General features: G+C 32.6%; 3 protein-coding genes across 6 annotated transcripts; 2 read left to right on the forward strand and 1 right to left on the reverse strand.

Annotated features, from left to right (window-relative positions):
* Nucleotides 1-1,060: 1,060 nt before the first annotated feature.
* Nucleotides 1,061-3,399, forward strand: LOC114162172 (small ribosomal subunit protein uS17-like). Its single transcript, XM_028045967.2, has 6 exons — nucleotides 1,061-1,203; nucleotides 1,291-1,331; nucleotides 1,409-1,509; nucleotides 2,688-2,832; nucleotides 2,921-3,010; nucleotides 3,116-3,399. Exons 1-6 carry the CDS (start codon nucleotides 1,192-1,194, stop codon nucleotides 3,204-3,206), a joined length of 480 nt encoding a protein of 159 aa, XP_027901768.1. The 5' UTR covers nucleotides 1,061-1,191; the 3' UTR covers nucleotides 3,207-3,399.
* A 3,149-nt stretch (nucleotides 3,400-6,548) lies between these two features.
* On the forward strand, nucleotides 6,549-9,820 carry LOC114196021 (putative protein phosphatase 2C 27). Of its 4 annotated transcripts, XM_085666510.1 has the most exons (5): nucleotides 6,549-6,667; nucleotides 6,742-6,928; nucleotides 7,763-7,960; nucleotides 8,519-8,730; nucleotides 8,980-9,820. In XM_085666510.1, exons 1-5 carry the CDS (start codon nucleotides 6,564-6,566, stop codon nucleotides 9,539-9,541), a joined length of 1,263 nt encoding a protein of 420 aa, XP_085522636.1. In that variant the 5' UTR covers nucleotides 6,549-6,563; the 3' UTR covers nucleotides 9,542-9,820. The 4 variants fall into 4 exon arrangements, with proteins under 4 accessions (XP_085522636.1, XP_027942310.2, XP_085522635.1 ...); XM_028086509.2 differs by having other exon boundaries at nucleotides 6,596-6,928; XM_085666509.1 differs by lacking the exons at nucleotides 6,549-6,667; nucleotides 6,742-6,928 and adding an exon at nucleotides 7,028-7,268.
* A 472-nt stretch (nucleotides 9,821-10,292) lies between these two features.
* Nucleotides 10,293-13,020, reverse strand: G3PP5 (Major facilitator superfamily protein). The gene is made up of 2 exons (XM_028047788.2): nucleotides 11,583-13,020; nucleotides 10,293-11,032 (listed from the first exon to the last, which is right to left on the reverse strand). The coding sequence occupies exons 1-2, from the start codon at nucleotides 12,544-12,546 to the stop codon at nucleotides 10,518-10,520; spliced, it is 1,479 nt and encodes a 492-aa protein (XP_027903589.1). The 5' UTR covers nucleotides 12,547-13,020; the 3' UTR covers nucleotides 10,293-10,517.
* Nucleotides 13,021-13,252: the final 232 nt, after the last annotated feature.

Raw genomic sequence — 13,252 nt, forward strand, 5'->3', positions numbered from 1 at the left:
TTTCTTGTTAGTTTTATTATAAATAATAACTTGTTAGTTTTATTATAAATAGTAATTTGTTAGTTTTATTATAAATAATAATGATAAAGATAATGTTATGGAAAAAAAATTCTTAAACTTAATTTATTTTGATTAAATATTTTTACAATAAAATATTGAAACATAAATTTATTTGATATAAAGTTAGGAAAACACCACAATAAAATAATAATAATAAAAAATGTAATAAATTACTACAAAAATTATATTTGTATTTTTATTAATTATATAACTTTTTAAAAATAATTTATTCCACTGAACACACTTGTGTACATATGTACAAATTAATTGTTAATTTTACTATAAATAATAATAATAATAATAAAGATAATGTTAAAAAATATTAATCAGACCCTAAGTTGTTTTGGTAAAAAAAAATGTAAAAATTATAAAATAAATGTCATTAAACAAAAATCACCAAAATTGAATAAAAAACTTTATTGTCCATTTTTCTTGATTAATTTTAAATTATATAATCCATTTATAAATTAATTTTTATGTAAAAAATATTTATAATCATTTAAATAATTTATATTTACGTCAAACATAAGTGAGGCTATTTTATTTTGCACTCTCCTTTGTACTTATCCTACCTAGTTTCCCCTTACACCTACATGAGGAATATGTAAAAGACAAATTTGTGCCTTGTTATCTTCACTTATCGTTACGAACCTGCAGAACTGTAATAAAGAGTATAAGACATGTTGAAGACCAACCCAACCCAACCCTCTTAATGTCATCGTCAACCTTATTCAAGTTGTATTGTACACCTGTAAAAGAAATGTCTTTGAATTTTAGTAAAAAAAACTTTTCAAATTGTTAAATTCAAAATTAAAAATAAATTTTAAATTCTGTTCTGAATTTAATAAGTTGGTATACCTTTTTAGGTTCTCAATTACACAATTTAGGAAAATCTTTAAACAAATAATGATTTTACTATTTATATGGTGCAAAAAGAAACACACCGAAAGGATTATGATGGACCTCAAAAGTATTTTTGGGCTAGCCCATCTAACAAAGTCCAGACGTACAAAGATCAACAATTAAGAGGTGTTATAAAAATAGTTTCAGTGCACCTCATTAGGGTTTCAGTGTTGAAGCTCTTATTCTCCGCGGCTGCACGCTTCTGCAGTTTGAAACAGAGCCCTAGTCATGGCTGAACAGGTTATTTACTTTCCTTCATTACAATGCCTCTATGGTGGCATTGCGTTAATTCACTAATCATATTTCTTTTTTTAATTTTATTTGCAGACAGAGAAGGCTTTTCTGAAGCAACCGAAGGTGTTTCTATGGTACGCTCATTCACAGAATAATGCATCTTTTTATTTTTTTTATTTGATTTAGTTTATTGTGTTGATCCAATTTGAAGCTCTAAGAAAGGTGGGAAGGGAAAGAGGCCAGGGAAAGGTGGGAATCGTTTTTGGAAGTCAATTGGACTTGGATTCAAGACTCCCAGAGATGCCATTGAAGGTATGTTCTGTTTAACTTTATGTTTGTGAAATCTTTGTACATTGTTCTTATATATATAATATATGATTAATGTTCTTGTTATGGCTTGTCAACATTTGTATCATCATTTTAATAGTTTTGGCACTCAAGTTTCTTTCACACATTTTATTGCTCTGATTTTCGAAGTGATGCAATGACTAGGATTTTATTTTGTGACATGAAAATAGTTGAATGACATAATGTACAAACCTAACTATTAATATTTGACATTGTGGGATTCTGGTAAAGTCTGATTTAAAGACCTCGGACACATTCCGATGACCGATGAGGGGTAATATCTGTTACTCTGATTTCCTTTTCTCATTATTTCGAGATAATGCATCTATGTTGGTGTCCTAGATTGTGTCCTAGATTGCATGAGAAACAGTGCATTCTTGATCAATTGGAGTTTATAATGATTTATTTCATTGTGTTGCCAAAACAAGTTTGCTGAGAGGTGAGACTGCTGTTAAGTATGTAATAATGTGATTGATGATGTGACATATGAATTTAAAATTGGTATCTGTGAACGTGCACAGGATGTTGTTTCTATTGGAATTTGAATGTTTCTTGGAATCTTTGGGTTTATTGGTCAAGTTATGAACTTTATCGAGGAATCAGTTTTTCTAGTGTGGTGTGAGTGGAAAATGAAAGGATAATGGAGTATGAATTTGGATCATCCCCTTGTGATGGAGATATTATTTTATAAGCTTTACAAGCTTTCCTTTCCAGTTTCAGGATAAAAGGTAGGTAAGCAACCATAAAATAATTATGTGCGAGAGTGGTTGTTATTAACCTTACATTGGAGATACAACAAAAGATAAGATAACCGAGTTGTAAGGTTTATTTATAATATGAGTTATATTTTCAGTATATCAGATGCTGATAGATACAGTTGCTATATACTAGGTTGTCATGTCATTTAAGAATTGTTGGAAAGTGGCTTTAATCTTTAAAGCTAAATCTTAAACATGAATCAATTTTTTTGTGTATTTTTATCTATGATCTCAAATTGTAGCAAGCAAGAAGATATTGATTCTTTTTTGTGTATTTTAAGTTTCATTGTTTGATTGCTCAATTCTTTACCACATTAGGCTATTCCTCCTTGTATCTGTTTGGGGACTTTTGTTTTTAAATGAAGTCCCTTTTTTTCCTTACAGGGACCTACATTGACAAGAAGTGCCCTTTCACGGGCAATGTTTCCATCCGGGGTCGTATCTTAGCTGGTACATGTCACAGCGCTAAGATGACAAGGACCATCATTGTTAGGAGGAACTATCTTCATTTTATTAAGAAATACCAGAGGTATTCTCCCTTCATACCTTCGGAGGAATTTTTTCATTTGATTTGTTTACTGGGACAGACATATCTAACTGTTTATCTGCATGTTTAGATATGAAAAGCGTCATTCAAATATTCCTGCACATATATCTCCTTGTTTCCGCGTTAAAGAAGGAGATCACGTTATTATAGGCCAATGCAGGTCAGATATTTGAAAGAAAAACCTTTCTTTAGGTTATGAATGTGGGAACTTATTGTTGTCTTCTAGATTTACACACCTGAATGCTTTTATTTTTTCCATGTGTAGGCCAATATCAAAGACAGTGAGGTTCAATGTGTTGAAAGTAATTCCAGCTGGATCCTCTAGCGGTGCAAAGAAGGCATTTACTGGAATGTGAGATTTCCATTTTGTCTATATTAAGTAGTAGAAACACCTTGCGGAGAAATACTGTTCAAATTCTTCAAGGTTGAGTTAAATCGAGTCAAATTTTGTGATCTTTTCAAAGCTTCTTGAGTTAAGTGATTGTATGTTAAGGTTTTTGATGCACATTATGATTCTTAAACAATAGTTACGATTGTTTCTGTTTCTCAGATTATGTTTACACATCTTGTCTTCACTTATTTTTCTACTTTAGAATCCAAACAAGCCATAATAAATGTGTGTTAATCACATGAAAGTAATATACGTTTCACTTCAGCGAATGTATGTTGACTTAGAAGAACGTGGTCAGGGTTGTAACTCCATCTATCGTGATTATGCTGAAGCTTTTAGGCCTTGTGTTGAAAATACATTTTTCAACTTTATTTTCGCAACATTTAACATCCGTTAGTGTGGATGTGTAAAAAGTGCGTTTGTCAATGAAAATCACATTTAAATTTAAATAATTATCTTTGATGATATTTGATTAATTTTTGGCCTCTCAAACTGGTAATGATATGTTAAATATTTGCACAATCTGGTTTAGGTTAATTTGATTGGAATATGTTGTAGGCCAGTTACATTCTTTTAAGAAAAATTTTAATGTCTCAACTCAACTGTTTAACATCAGAAAGTTGTACAATACAATCTTTTTAGAGAGAGGAGAAAGGAAACTTAGGTTACTTTATTAGGAGGTAAATAGAGGAGATATCTATATCTATATATATATATATATATAATTATTTTTTTATCTGTTGTATAATATAAACTTGAAATTAAGTTATCAGTGTAACTTTTCATAATTATTTGTTATTTTTTTTAAGTTTAAATTAACTTGTAATTGAAGATTTTGTCTCAGATTTAAATGAGTAAGTTTTATTATTTAAAATGAGATGTTTTTGATTTATTATGGTAAAATTTTGCTCTATTGATTCATTCTTACACTATGATCTTGGAAAGATTTGTCCATTAAAATTTCACAAAAGAAAGCGTTAAAGCTCCTTCCACACCAACAATCCATTCTAAAAAAATTGTATGTGAACTTTGCAAATACCATTAACTTTGTATGGCATGTTTTTCACTCCAATTTGGATAAAAGTGATCTGACATAAGCTTAACAAGTCATGTTATACATATTATATGCAATTAAAGTTGTAAGAAAAAAATTTAGTGGAACTCTAATTCTTTTTGTAGACAAACATAACTTAAAGAATAACTTCACCTACATTCACAATAACTAGAAAATAATTCTCAATAATGTTTCTTTCTTCTTATTTGTTGAATATTTCTTAAAGAAGAAAAGTTGACAAAATAATGATAATGTTTTAAAGTTCTTGCAATCCTTATAATCCTTACTCTTCCTAGTTGTGAAAAAGAACATTATTTATGTTCCTTAGCTAATTTAGCTAATTTAGGAGAGTTGACTTCATTTGTATTTATTTTAAGACATTACCTCTCTTTAAGAAAGAGAACCAATAATATTTTAAATCACTTTTAATATAATTAATTGTTTAATTAGGAATAATTGTGATCTCCTGATTTTAAGAAGATTTATTATATTCCAAATAACATAGTCTTAAGTAAAAGTAATTTTAATTCAAATAATTTTCATCAAGAGTGGTTAAAATCCAAAACATACTTACCTTTCATTTTACAACACTAGTCTACATAGTAAAATTTGATCGTATATATTTATAACTAGATGATAATATATACTTTTTAAAATAAAAAACGTGTATGTATTCCAGTCAACTAAATATCTATAATGACTTAAAAACTTGAAAACCTAATTTAAATTCATATTATTTTAAATAAAAATTGTTACAAATAGATAAAGAATACAAAGGAAGTTAAAAAAATTGTGATGACTCTTAGATTGCCCTGTATCACCGACCAGAGATGTGGATAATGGCAATGAGGAGTTTGAACATCAGATATAAAGTTTATAATATAATAGTTTCTCCCTCACCCACCTAATTTGTGGTTGTTTTTAGTACACAAAAATAATACACAAAACGTGTCTCAATATAGAACATTATTTCTAGTTTTTCATTATTGTGAAAGCTAAGTGTGAATGCTTGGAATTATTGAAGTTCTTTGCTGTGCCCCTTACACCTACCACCACTCAAAATAAATTCATTTATTTACTTATCAATTAAGTCAATGGATTAATCTCCCAATTTGGAACATCAAAGGTTATAGGTGTCACCATATTATAGAATTCCATATCATTTATAATTTTGTTTTCTTACTCTATTATACATTTTTTTTAAATAATAAAACTATCTCGAATGTACTAGTCAATTCTATTAATGGTATCTCAACAAATTTTGAAAACAAAATTATAAACAATTTTTCTGTATAGTAAAAATAATATGATAACACATATTATCATAGAACATAAAAAGGATTTTTTTTAAAAAAAATCAGTTTTAAGAAAAGAATGGTTGATCATAAAAAGTAAAAATAAATTATTCAAATAAATATAAAAAAGTTATATTATTCAAACTAAAAGAAGGATTATGAATCCTCATCTTTGAAAAAAAAAAGTTATCATATACGAATTCCAAAATAGTTACTACCGAAACCTTTCACGAAAAAAGTCTCAACCACTGAAGAAAATTTCAGATTTGAAAATGAAATTCGTTCTGCTACCATAATCAATAAGATTAAATAACATTATTTCCTCACGTGAAGAAAATAATATAGAAAATGAAAAGAAACTTGATCCATGTGTTCTTTTTTTTTTTTTTGGCAAATCATGTTACTTCTTTATTGTTATATCCTTTCTTTTTTCTTTTTCTAATTTTTATATTAAAAATACTAAAAGAACTTTTTGCTTCAAAATTAAATATGTTTTTCTTAATCATTTTCTGTTATGACTCATTTTTCCTAATCTTTTCTTAATATTTTTAAAAAATATTCAATTTAATTCCCATCAAAATTATACATACAATATATTGACACGTTGACATTTGCTTACAATCTTTTGTTAGAAAGTCGACTTCAATCAATAATATGTGAATGATTATTAGTACAATTATTGTAACATAATTATAATTAATTTGATATAAGTGACTATATTAACTTATTTTATTTAAAATAAATAAATTAATTAAATTAACAATAACAAGACAAGACAAAATGTGTTGCTGATATAAGTTATTATGATGATGTGTGATTAATATAAACTATTATTCTCATGAATTTCAGGAAAATAAGTATATTATATTATTTATTTTGGTGTATGAGAAGGGAATGATGATGGCATTGAGTACGTAGGCGTAGAGAAGGACATTTCCCATTCCAACAATGTGAGAAATATTTTGATAGGAAGATGCGTAATAAAAGCAGCAACCATGTAACTCCATTTTTAGCCACGCTTTCACAGAAATTTCTGGACTTTACCCATAACCATAGCCTTCTCTTTCTTCTTTCTCTTCTTCATACTCAAACTAATAACTAACAACTCTCTCTGTAATCTCATTTCACTTTCAACATATCCTCAAAAAATCTTCCTTCACCATTGCTGGTGCCACCATGTGTGTGCAGGATGCAGAGAAAGATATGGATAACGCCTCAACAAATTCATGGCCTTTGCATTGTCACCTTTTGCTCGCCACCCACATGGACAAAAAAGGATCTTTTTTCAGAACTTCAACTCCTGACACCACAGATACCACTGTCCAAACTTCCTTTCCTGTGAGTATTATTGCTTTTCTATGTCAATCTTCTCCTTTGTTTCTTTTTCTTTATCTGTGATAGATAACTCTTTTAGTCAAGTTCAGTTGCGTTTTACATGGCATGAAAGTTGTTTTTAATCTCCTTTCACCAATATTCTTTTGTTTTTTTACTGTCCTTTTTGGAAGACATGGGTTTTCTGAATTTGACATTGGCTTGTATCTCATGCCTTTCATCAATATGTTTTTAGCGCTTTCTTGGTGGAAGAGAATCTCCTAGCAAATGAAGAATGACTATGATACGTGGTGTGTGTCTAATCAAGTAATATTTGTTTGGATCCCACAAAAATTTCACAGTAAATGTATGCTCTCTTTTTTTCTTCTCAACAGCCATTTTTTCCCTTTTGATGGAGACTTGGAGCAATGATCTAATCTCGGGGTTGTGAAATTTTGAATTTTTTTTTCTCTCTCACGTGATTTTGAAGGGCTTGGATACACTGTAGCTTATTTGTTAAATAATTGATTGTGTTGCCGACTGAATCAGTTTGCATCGCTGGCTATTAAATTGCATTCTTTTATGGTTGTGTTCCTTTTCCACTTGATTGTTGTCCACAGAAGTTGTCAGTGTTTTCCGTGAGCATAACTTTTTTGAGATGACTTGAAATAACTTCAGGAATAAGCCCAAAAACAAAGCTGTTTCGGGCTCAATGTTTTGTTGTGTTGTGTGTATATATTAGGAGTTTCTCTTGCTTTTTTATTGAGTTCTTGAGTTTACTTAGCAGATTGAATTCCCTAACTTATCCACTGTTTTTGTTTCCATCATCTTGATTCCCTTTTTCTTCTGTGGTGCGTGTAGCTAGAAAGCATTTATGAGGACCAGGTGATTGCAGACAAGAAACAAAATCAGATGAATTTGGCTACGGCTCTTCGGTCTGGAGAGTGGTCTGACATAGGAGAACGCCCTTACATGGAGGACACTCACATATGCATTGGAGATTTGGCAAAGAAATTTAATTATAATGCACCTTCTGGGGAAGCTGTTTCCTTTTATGGTGTAAGCTACTTACACCATTATGCTGATTGCTTCTTGTCACGAATTTCAAATTAATGTTTCAATTCTTCAGCAACTATTTTGCCTTTGTTGATATTACATGGATAATTTAAACATTCTTGATCTATCACACTGTCTAGGCTAGCTAGCAAGCAAGTTTTGAGTGGTTCATTGCATCCACTGATGAATAAATTAAAATAAGAAAATCTCTTATAGATGATCAAATAGCAAAACATATTATATGCTGCTGTTAGGTTTTTTTTCTTCTTTCATTTAATTTGCATCTTTTAATGAATAATGCTTACAGTAGGTCACAAGATTCTGTGTTGAGAAAGTCTTCATGTAAAATATTTAATGTTGAGATCTGATCTGACATATTATGTATTGTATTACCATTCCCTTCCCTCTCTTTCCCAGTTTTAGTTGCATAATCATTTCAAAATCTGACAACAAAATGTGGGAAAGTGATCTGAGAGGACATGGGAAAATAGTCATTTGGTGAAGGAAGATATACAATCTTTCAGTGTTTGACATGTGAAAGGAAAATGGTCCAATGTGCAGGTATTTGATGGACATGGAGGGAAGAGTGCTGCACAATTTGTACGTGATAATCTGCCAAGATTTATTGTTGAGGATGTTAACTTTCCTTTGGAGCTTGAGAAAGTGGTCAAAAGGTCATTTTTGGAGACTGACACTGCATTTCTAAAATCATCTTCTCAGGAACCTTCCCTTTCTTCTGGTACAACTGCTTTAACTGCAATTATATTTGGAAGGTAAGCACTAGTCTACACTGTTGTTTAGTTCTTCAGAACCATGGCATATATTTTCCTTCCCACAAATCTAGTGACATTGTCATAGAATAAGTGTACTAGCTCTGAAAATGGCACATTGACATTCAGGTCAAAGGAGATGCCTCATATCAACATCATCTCTTATGATTTATACTTGATCTATCTATCTGTGCCTCTTTTTGTCTCCTTCTTTGTTGCTCATGTAATAGCCATTTTCATTCATTTGTGCAGGTCTTTACTTGTGGCTAATGTGGGAGACTGTCGAGCTGTCTTGTCCCGCCATGGAAGGGCCATAGAAATGTCTAAAGATCATAGGCCAAACTGTGTGAATGAAAGGACACGGGTTGAGTCTCTAGGTGGCTTCATTGACGATGGTTACCTGAATGGGCAGTTAGGTATAACTCGCGCTATTGGAGACTGGCACCTGGAAGGAATGAAGGGAACGAGTGAAAGAGAAGGGCCATTGAGTGCTGAACCTGAACTTAAATTGATGACATTGACCAAAGAAGATGAATTCTTGATAATTGCTAGTGACGGAATATGGGATGTTTTTAGTAGCCAAAATGCTGTGGATTTTGCTAGGAGGAGGCTACAAGAGCACAATGATGAGAAACTATGCTGCAAGGAAATAGTGCAGGAAGCAATCAAGAGAGAATCAACTGATAACTTGACAGTTGTGATGGTATGTTTCAACTCAGATCCTCCAACACCTGTGGTTGTGGAAAGAACACGAGTAAGAAGAAGCATATCTGCAGAAGGACTTCAGAATCTACGATCCCTGCTAAAAGAATAAAGCATTTTTGTATGCAAATAAACAGTTAAGCTGATTTTTTAGAGATCTCACTCTGTACAGATATATTCATCCACCACACAAAATTATCACGAGATTGACCTAGTCCTTGCCCTCTCCGATGAAGAAAGAACAAGGCATGGAATAAGTTTACATCATTACAATTATTTTTTTCCAATGTGTTTGGAGGAGAAAAATAATGTAATATGGGACGACATGATTAAATAATGTAACATTTTACTTTTATTTTTCATCGACTTAATGTAAATAATTGACAACTTATTACGAGGGTCTAGCTTCTCATTTCAGTCGTCCTTCACACGGGTGTAAGTATAACAAGATAAGAAAATACTGCATTTGCATTAAATCTTTTGCATATGTTGTTGCTCTTATGATTATTGATCAAACGTTGAATGAGAATAACAACTATTACTGGGATAGAAGGCAGTGGTAACTGATATATGTTAAGAGAACCTATCAAACAATATATCGGAAGACTTTCAGAGCGTAAAAGACCAATATGCAATTGCTGGTTCAAAGTTAAATCAGATAAACCATTATTTAAGTGCTCTATTCTGAAACAACTTAATGGACAAGAAGACTAAAAATGATCTATCGTTACATCAGCCAGTTCCAAACATCTGATGAAGATAATGTAGAGACAGAGCGTGTACCGTCATCCATGACACCAACTTCGAATGTTTAAAACCAAATTCAGGAATATCCACAAAAAATCAAGACTAAAGACTGCATGAACAATAAAATATCGAAAAGTTGAATTATTTCACCTTAAACATTCTTATACATTTGCTATTTTTTTACAATCAGTGAATCAAGAATGAGTATATATAATACAAACATTGAATGAAGCCTTTCAGCAGTTTCTCAATCAATTGCTAATTCCTGTGTGGTAAAAGGTACCATCAAATGGACCTGACTAAAGTAATCAAACGTGGGTATTTCTAAAAAATATTCAAAATCACTTTCCTGAAAACTTCTCACTTATCTCAGTTCTTGCAATACGAATCAAGAATAAACCAGCAAAGAAAATAGACAGAATGAGCATAAAAAAGACACTGTTCCATCCCCTGGTCGAAATATATCCAGCCAAAAGTGGTCCAAGAGCAGCCCCAACAGAACCGGTGCCATCTATAATTGCAGTAACAGTAGCCAGTGCTCGGGAATTCCGATCATTCGAGCTTTGCGTACCAAGATCAGCAGCCACTGCAGTTGTGATGAGCGAATATGGACCATTCACCAAAAACCCAGAAAGAAACATTAAACTGATGTTCATCAACATGGAGAGGCTCCCAAATATGCGATACAAAGCAAGTGCTGGAATTGATAGAAACAGGAATAGAATTGAAGTAATAGCCCGTGCTTCAATCAAGTCAGAAATGAAACCAGCTGTGATTCCTCCTAGGACTCCCCCAATGTCAAATATCGTTGATAGCAACCCAGCAGTTTTGTGTGAGATATGCACACCGGCAACAGCTGCAATGAACACCAAACTTGCAAATAAGATCATGAAAAGAGATAGTGGCCAATGTGAGACGTTAGTTTGCACAAAAAACTGGATTAAACCAGAATTGTAGAACAAAAAACATAATACACAAGCCTTAGCCCAAAAATTCTCTCTCTCTCTCTCTCAAATACACAAAAAGCCAAAAATTACAAACTACAGAAACTGCCATGACAAATATGATTGGTTCAATTTATTTAGGAGAAATAATCACCTAATTTTGTCAGCTTGCTGAGATTAGAAAAATAAATAAGTATTTCTCTAGATTTAAATTGCACCGAACATGCGGATAAAACACCCTACAAGTACCTGTCACGCAACTTCATAACTGCCTAAAGACACATCACATAACAGTTATATCAAACAAGCACTCCAATTTCCTAGTAGCAAACCCGGACACAATTTCCAAGGAAGATGGAGACACTAGAAATAAATATTTGGATATGAGTAACGTATTGATGCCAGATAAAAGCCAATAGTTTCTATCTATTATCATATAGCTTTGTATTAAATAACAATTACCAGTGTGCTTTATGTAGTAGGGCAGCCAATACAGAAAGGTATAAGCCACTAGCTTGGAGAAAAAGAGACAGAAAGCAAACGGAGCCACTCCTGGTAACTTCCATGCCTCCAAAAACCCAATTGCAGAAGAAGAATCTGAATTATCAGACTCGATAAGCTTAGTTTCCTCTGATTCCCCTTTCTGCAGATTCTCTACATTTTTGGTGTCAACACTCATTTCGATGTCCATTCCAGGATGCACAAATCCCATACTCTCGGGGTTCACAACAAGAAACAAAAATACCAAAATCCCCACCAAAATTATAAGGAGTCCAGGCACCACAAAGGACCAACCCCAGCCAAACTCCAAAACCCCTGAAGCCACCACTGAACCAATGATATTCCCCACCGAGGTATGCGAATTCCATACTCCCATTATCAAGCCCCTCTTCGATTCCCCTAGCCAATTCCCCACAACTGCAACCACACAAGGCCACCCAATTGACTGAAACACTCCACAAACAATCTGAACACCAACAAAAAACCCCAACACATGAACATCTAACCAATAACCTAACCCAAACAGTATGGTAAAAAAGCCACTACCCATCATCCCAAATACAAGAAACAACCTCAAATCAATCCTATCCCCAACGTGACCAGCGAAATACATGCCAATGGAGTAAGAAGTAAGGAATGCGAGATCAAGCTCGCCCAGTCTGTGAGTACCTTCGGTTCCATTGAAAGGGGGCCACCCAGTATCATAGGAGCTCAAGTTGGAAACTTGAGTTGCATTCGATGGCACTGAGGGTCCCAGAACACTCTTGACAATGCTGGGGGGCTTCCTAGAGGCATGGAAGGAAGCATATGCAAGAAATGTGATAACAAGAACACATATTTGGTGGAATAGTAGGGTTTTGTGAGGAGGTTTCAGGCCAGGAAAGAGCGTCATAGCTGGAGTCTGGCTCAAACTCTCGGATTGCATTCTAATTCATAAGGATTCTATTCTACACAATGAATCTAATATAATCTAACGTAGCACAAATACGAAAAGATCAAATATTTCTCCTCTTTCTTCAAAACTGCATACAATATTAGAATCTATGATCTGAATAATGCAAAAGAGGGATCGGAGATTGGTGACTGGAATTGAATACCGAAGGATCAAAAAGGCTTCCTGTATCAACCGCTTCGAAGACACGGTTGTTGGCGTGAAATCTTAATGGTGTTAGTACAAGTTTTAGCAGTGGCTAAATGACAGGGAAGGAAGGTGTGAAAAGTGCAGCTAAAAAGCAGTGACATAAGATAATAGATTTAGGGAACGTGTTAACCTTGTTGGAGTTGCAGAACGATGCAAGAAGGTAGAAACTGCTAAGATTTTGAATCCAGGAATTGCAGGTCAAATACGTGTTCCCCATAGTTGTGTCCGGATCAGACCGTAACTTCTCCAAAATGCCCCCGGAAAGTTGAATCTTCTACCTCAAAATATCTTATTCTTATTATTTCTATTTCTATAACTGTATAAAAATACACAGTAGTTATGTTGAAAATTCTTCAACATAAAAACTATTTATTATTATAAATAATTATTAATAACATTATTTGTTAAGGTAATAATGTAGGGGAATCATTAAGAAATATCTACTTTTCTAATGTGTACTAATATAATAATTATTCACTAGATTGTTTTA

This window comes from Vigna unguiculata, chromosome 9, assembly GCF_037176805.1.
Source record: "Vigna unguiculata cultivar grain cowpea cultivar isolate G323 ecotype 2 chromosome 9, ASM3717680v1, whole genome shotgun sequence".
NCBI lineage: Eukaryota > Viridiplantae > Streptophyta > Magnoliopsida > Fabales > Fabaceae > Vigna > Vigna unguiculata.

What these genes read in the sequence shown, in the direction of transcription:
- LOC114162172 (XM_028045967.2), top strand. An exon ending in CAACCGAAGGTGTTTCTATG is followed by an intron (nt 1,332 to 1,408) that starts GTACGCTCATTC and finishes TCCAATTTGAAG; the next exon opens with CTCTAAGAAAGGTGGGAAGG. An exon ending in GTTATTATAGGCCAATGCAG is followed by an intron (nt 3,011 to 3,115) that starts GTCAGATATTTG and finishes TTCCATGTGTAG; the next exon opens with GCCAATATCAAAGACAGTGA.
- LOC114196021 (XM_085666510.1), top strand. Translation starts at nt 6,564, where the DNA reads ATGCGTAATAAAAGCAGCAACCATGTAACTCCATTTTTAGCCACGCTT. An exon ending in CTTCTCTTTCTTCTTTCTCT is followed by an intron (nt 6,668 to 6,741) that starts TCTTCATACTCA and finishes CCTCAAAAAATC; the next exon opens with TTCCTTCACCATTGCTGGTG. An exon ending in CTGTCCAAACTTCCTTTCCT is followed by an intron (nt 6,929 to 7,762) that starts GTGAGTATTATT and finishes TGGTGCGTGTAG; the next exon opens with CTAGAAAGCATTTATGAGGA.
- G3PP5 (XM_028047788.2), bottom strand. Translation starts at nt 12,546, where the DNA reads ATGCAATCCGAGAGTTTGAGCCAGACTCCAGCTATGACGCTCTTTCCT. An exon ending in CTACTACATAAAGCACACTG is followed by an intron (nt 11,033 to 11,582) that starts GTAATTGTTATT and finishes TGTTCATTGCAG; the next exon opens with CTGTTGCCGGTGTGCATATC.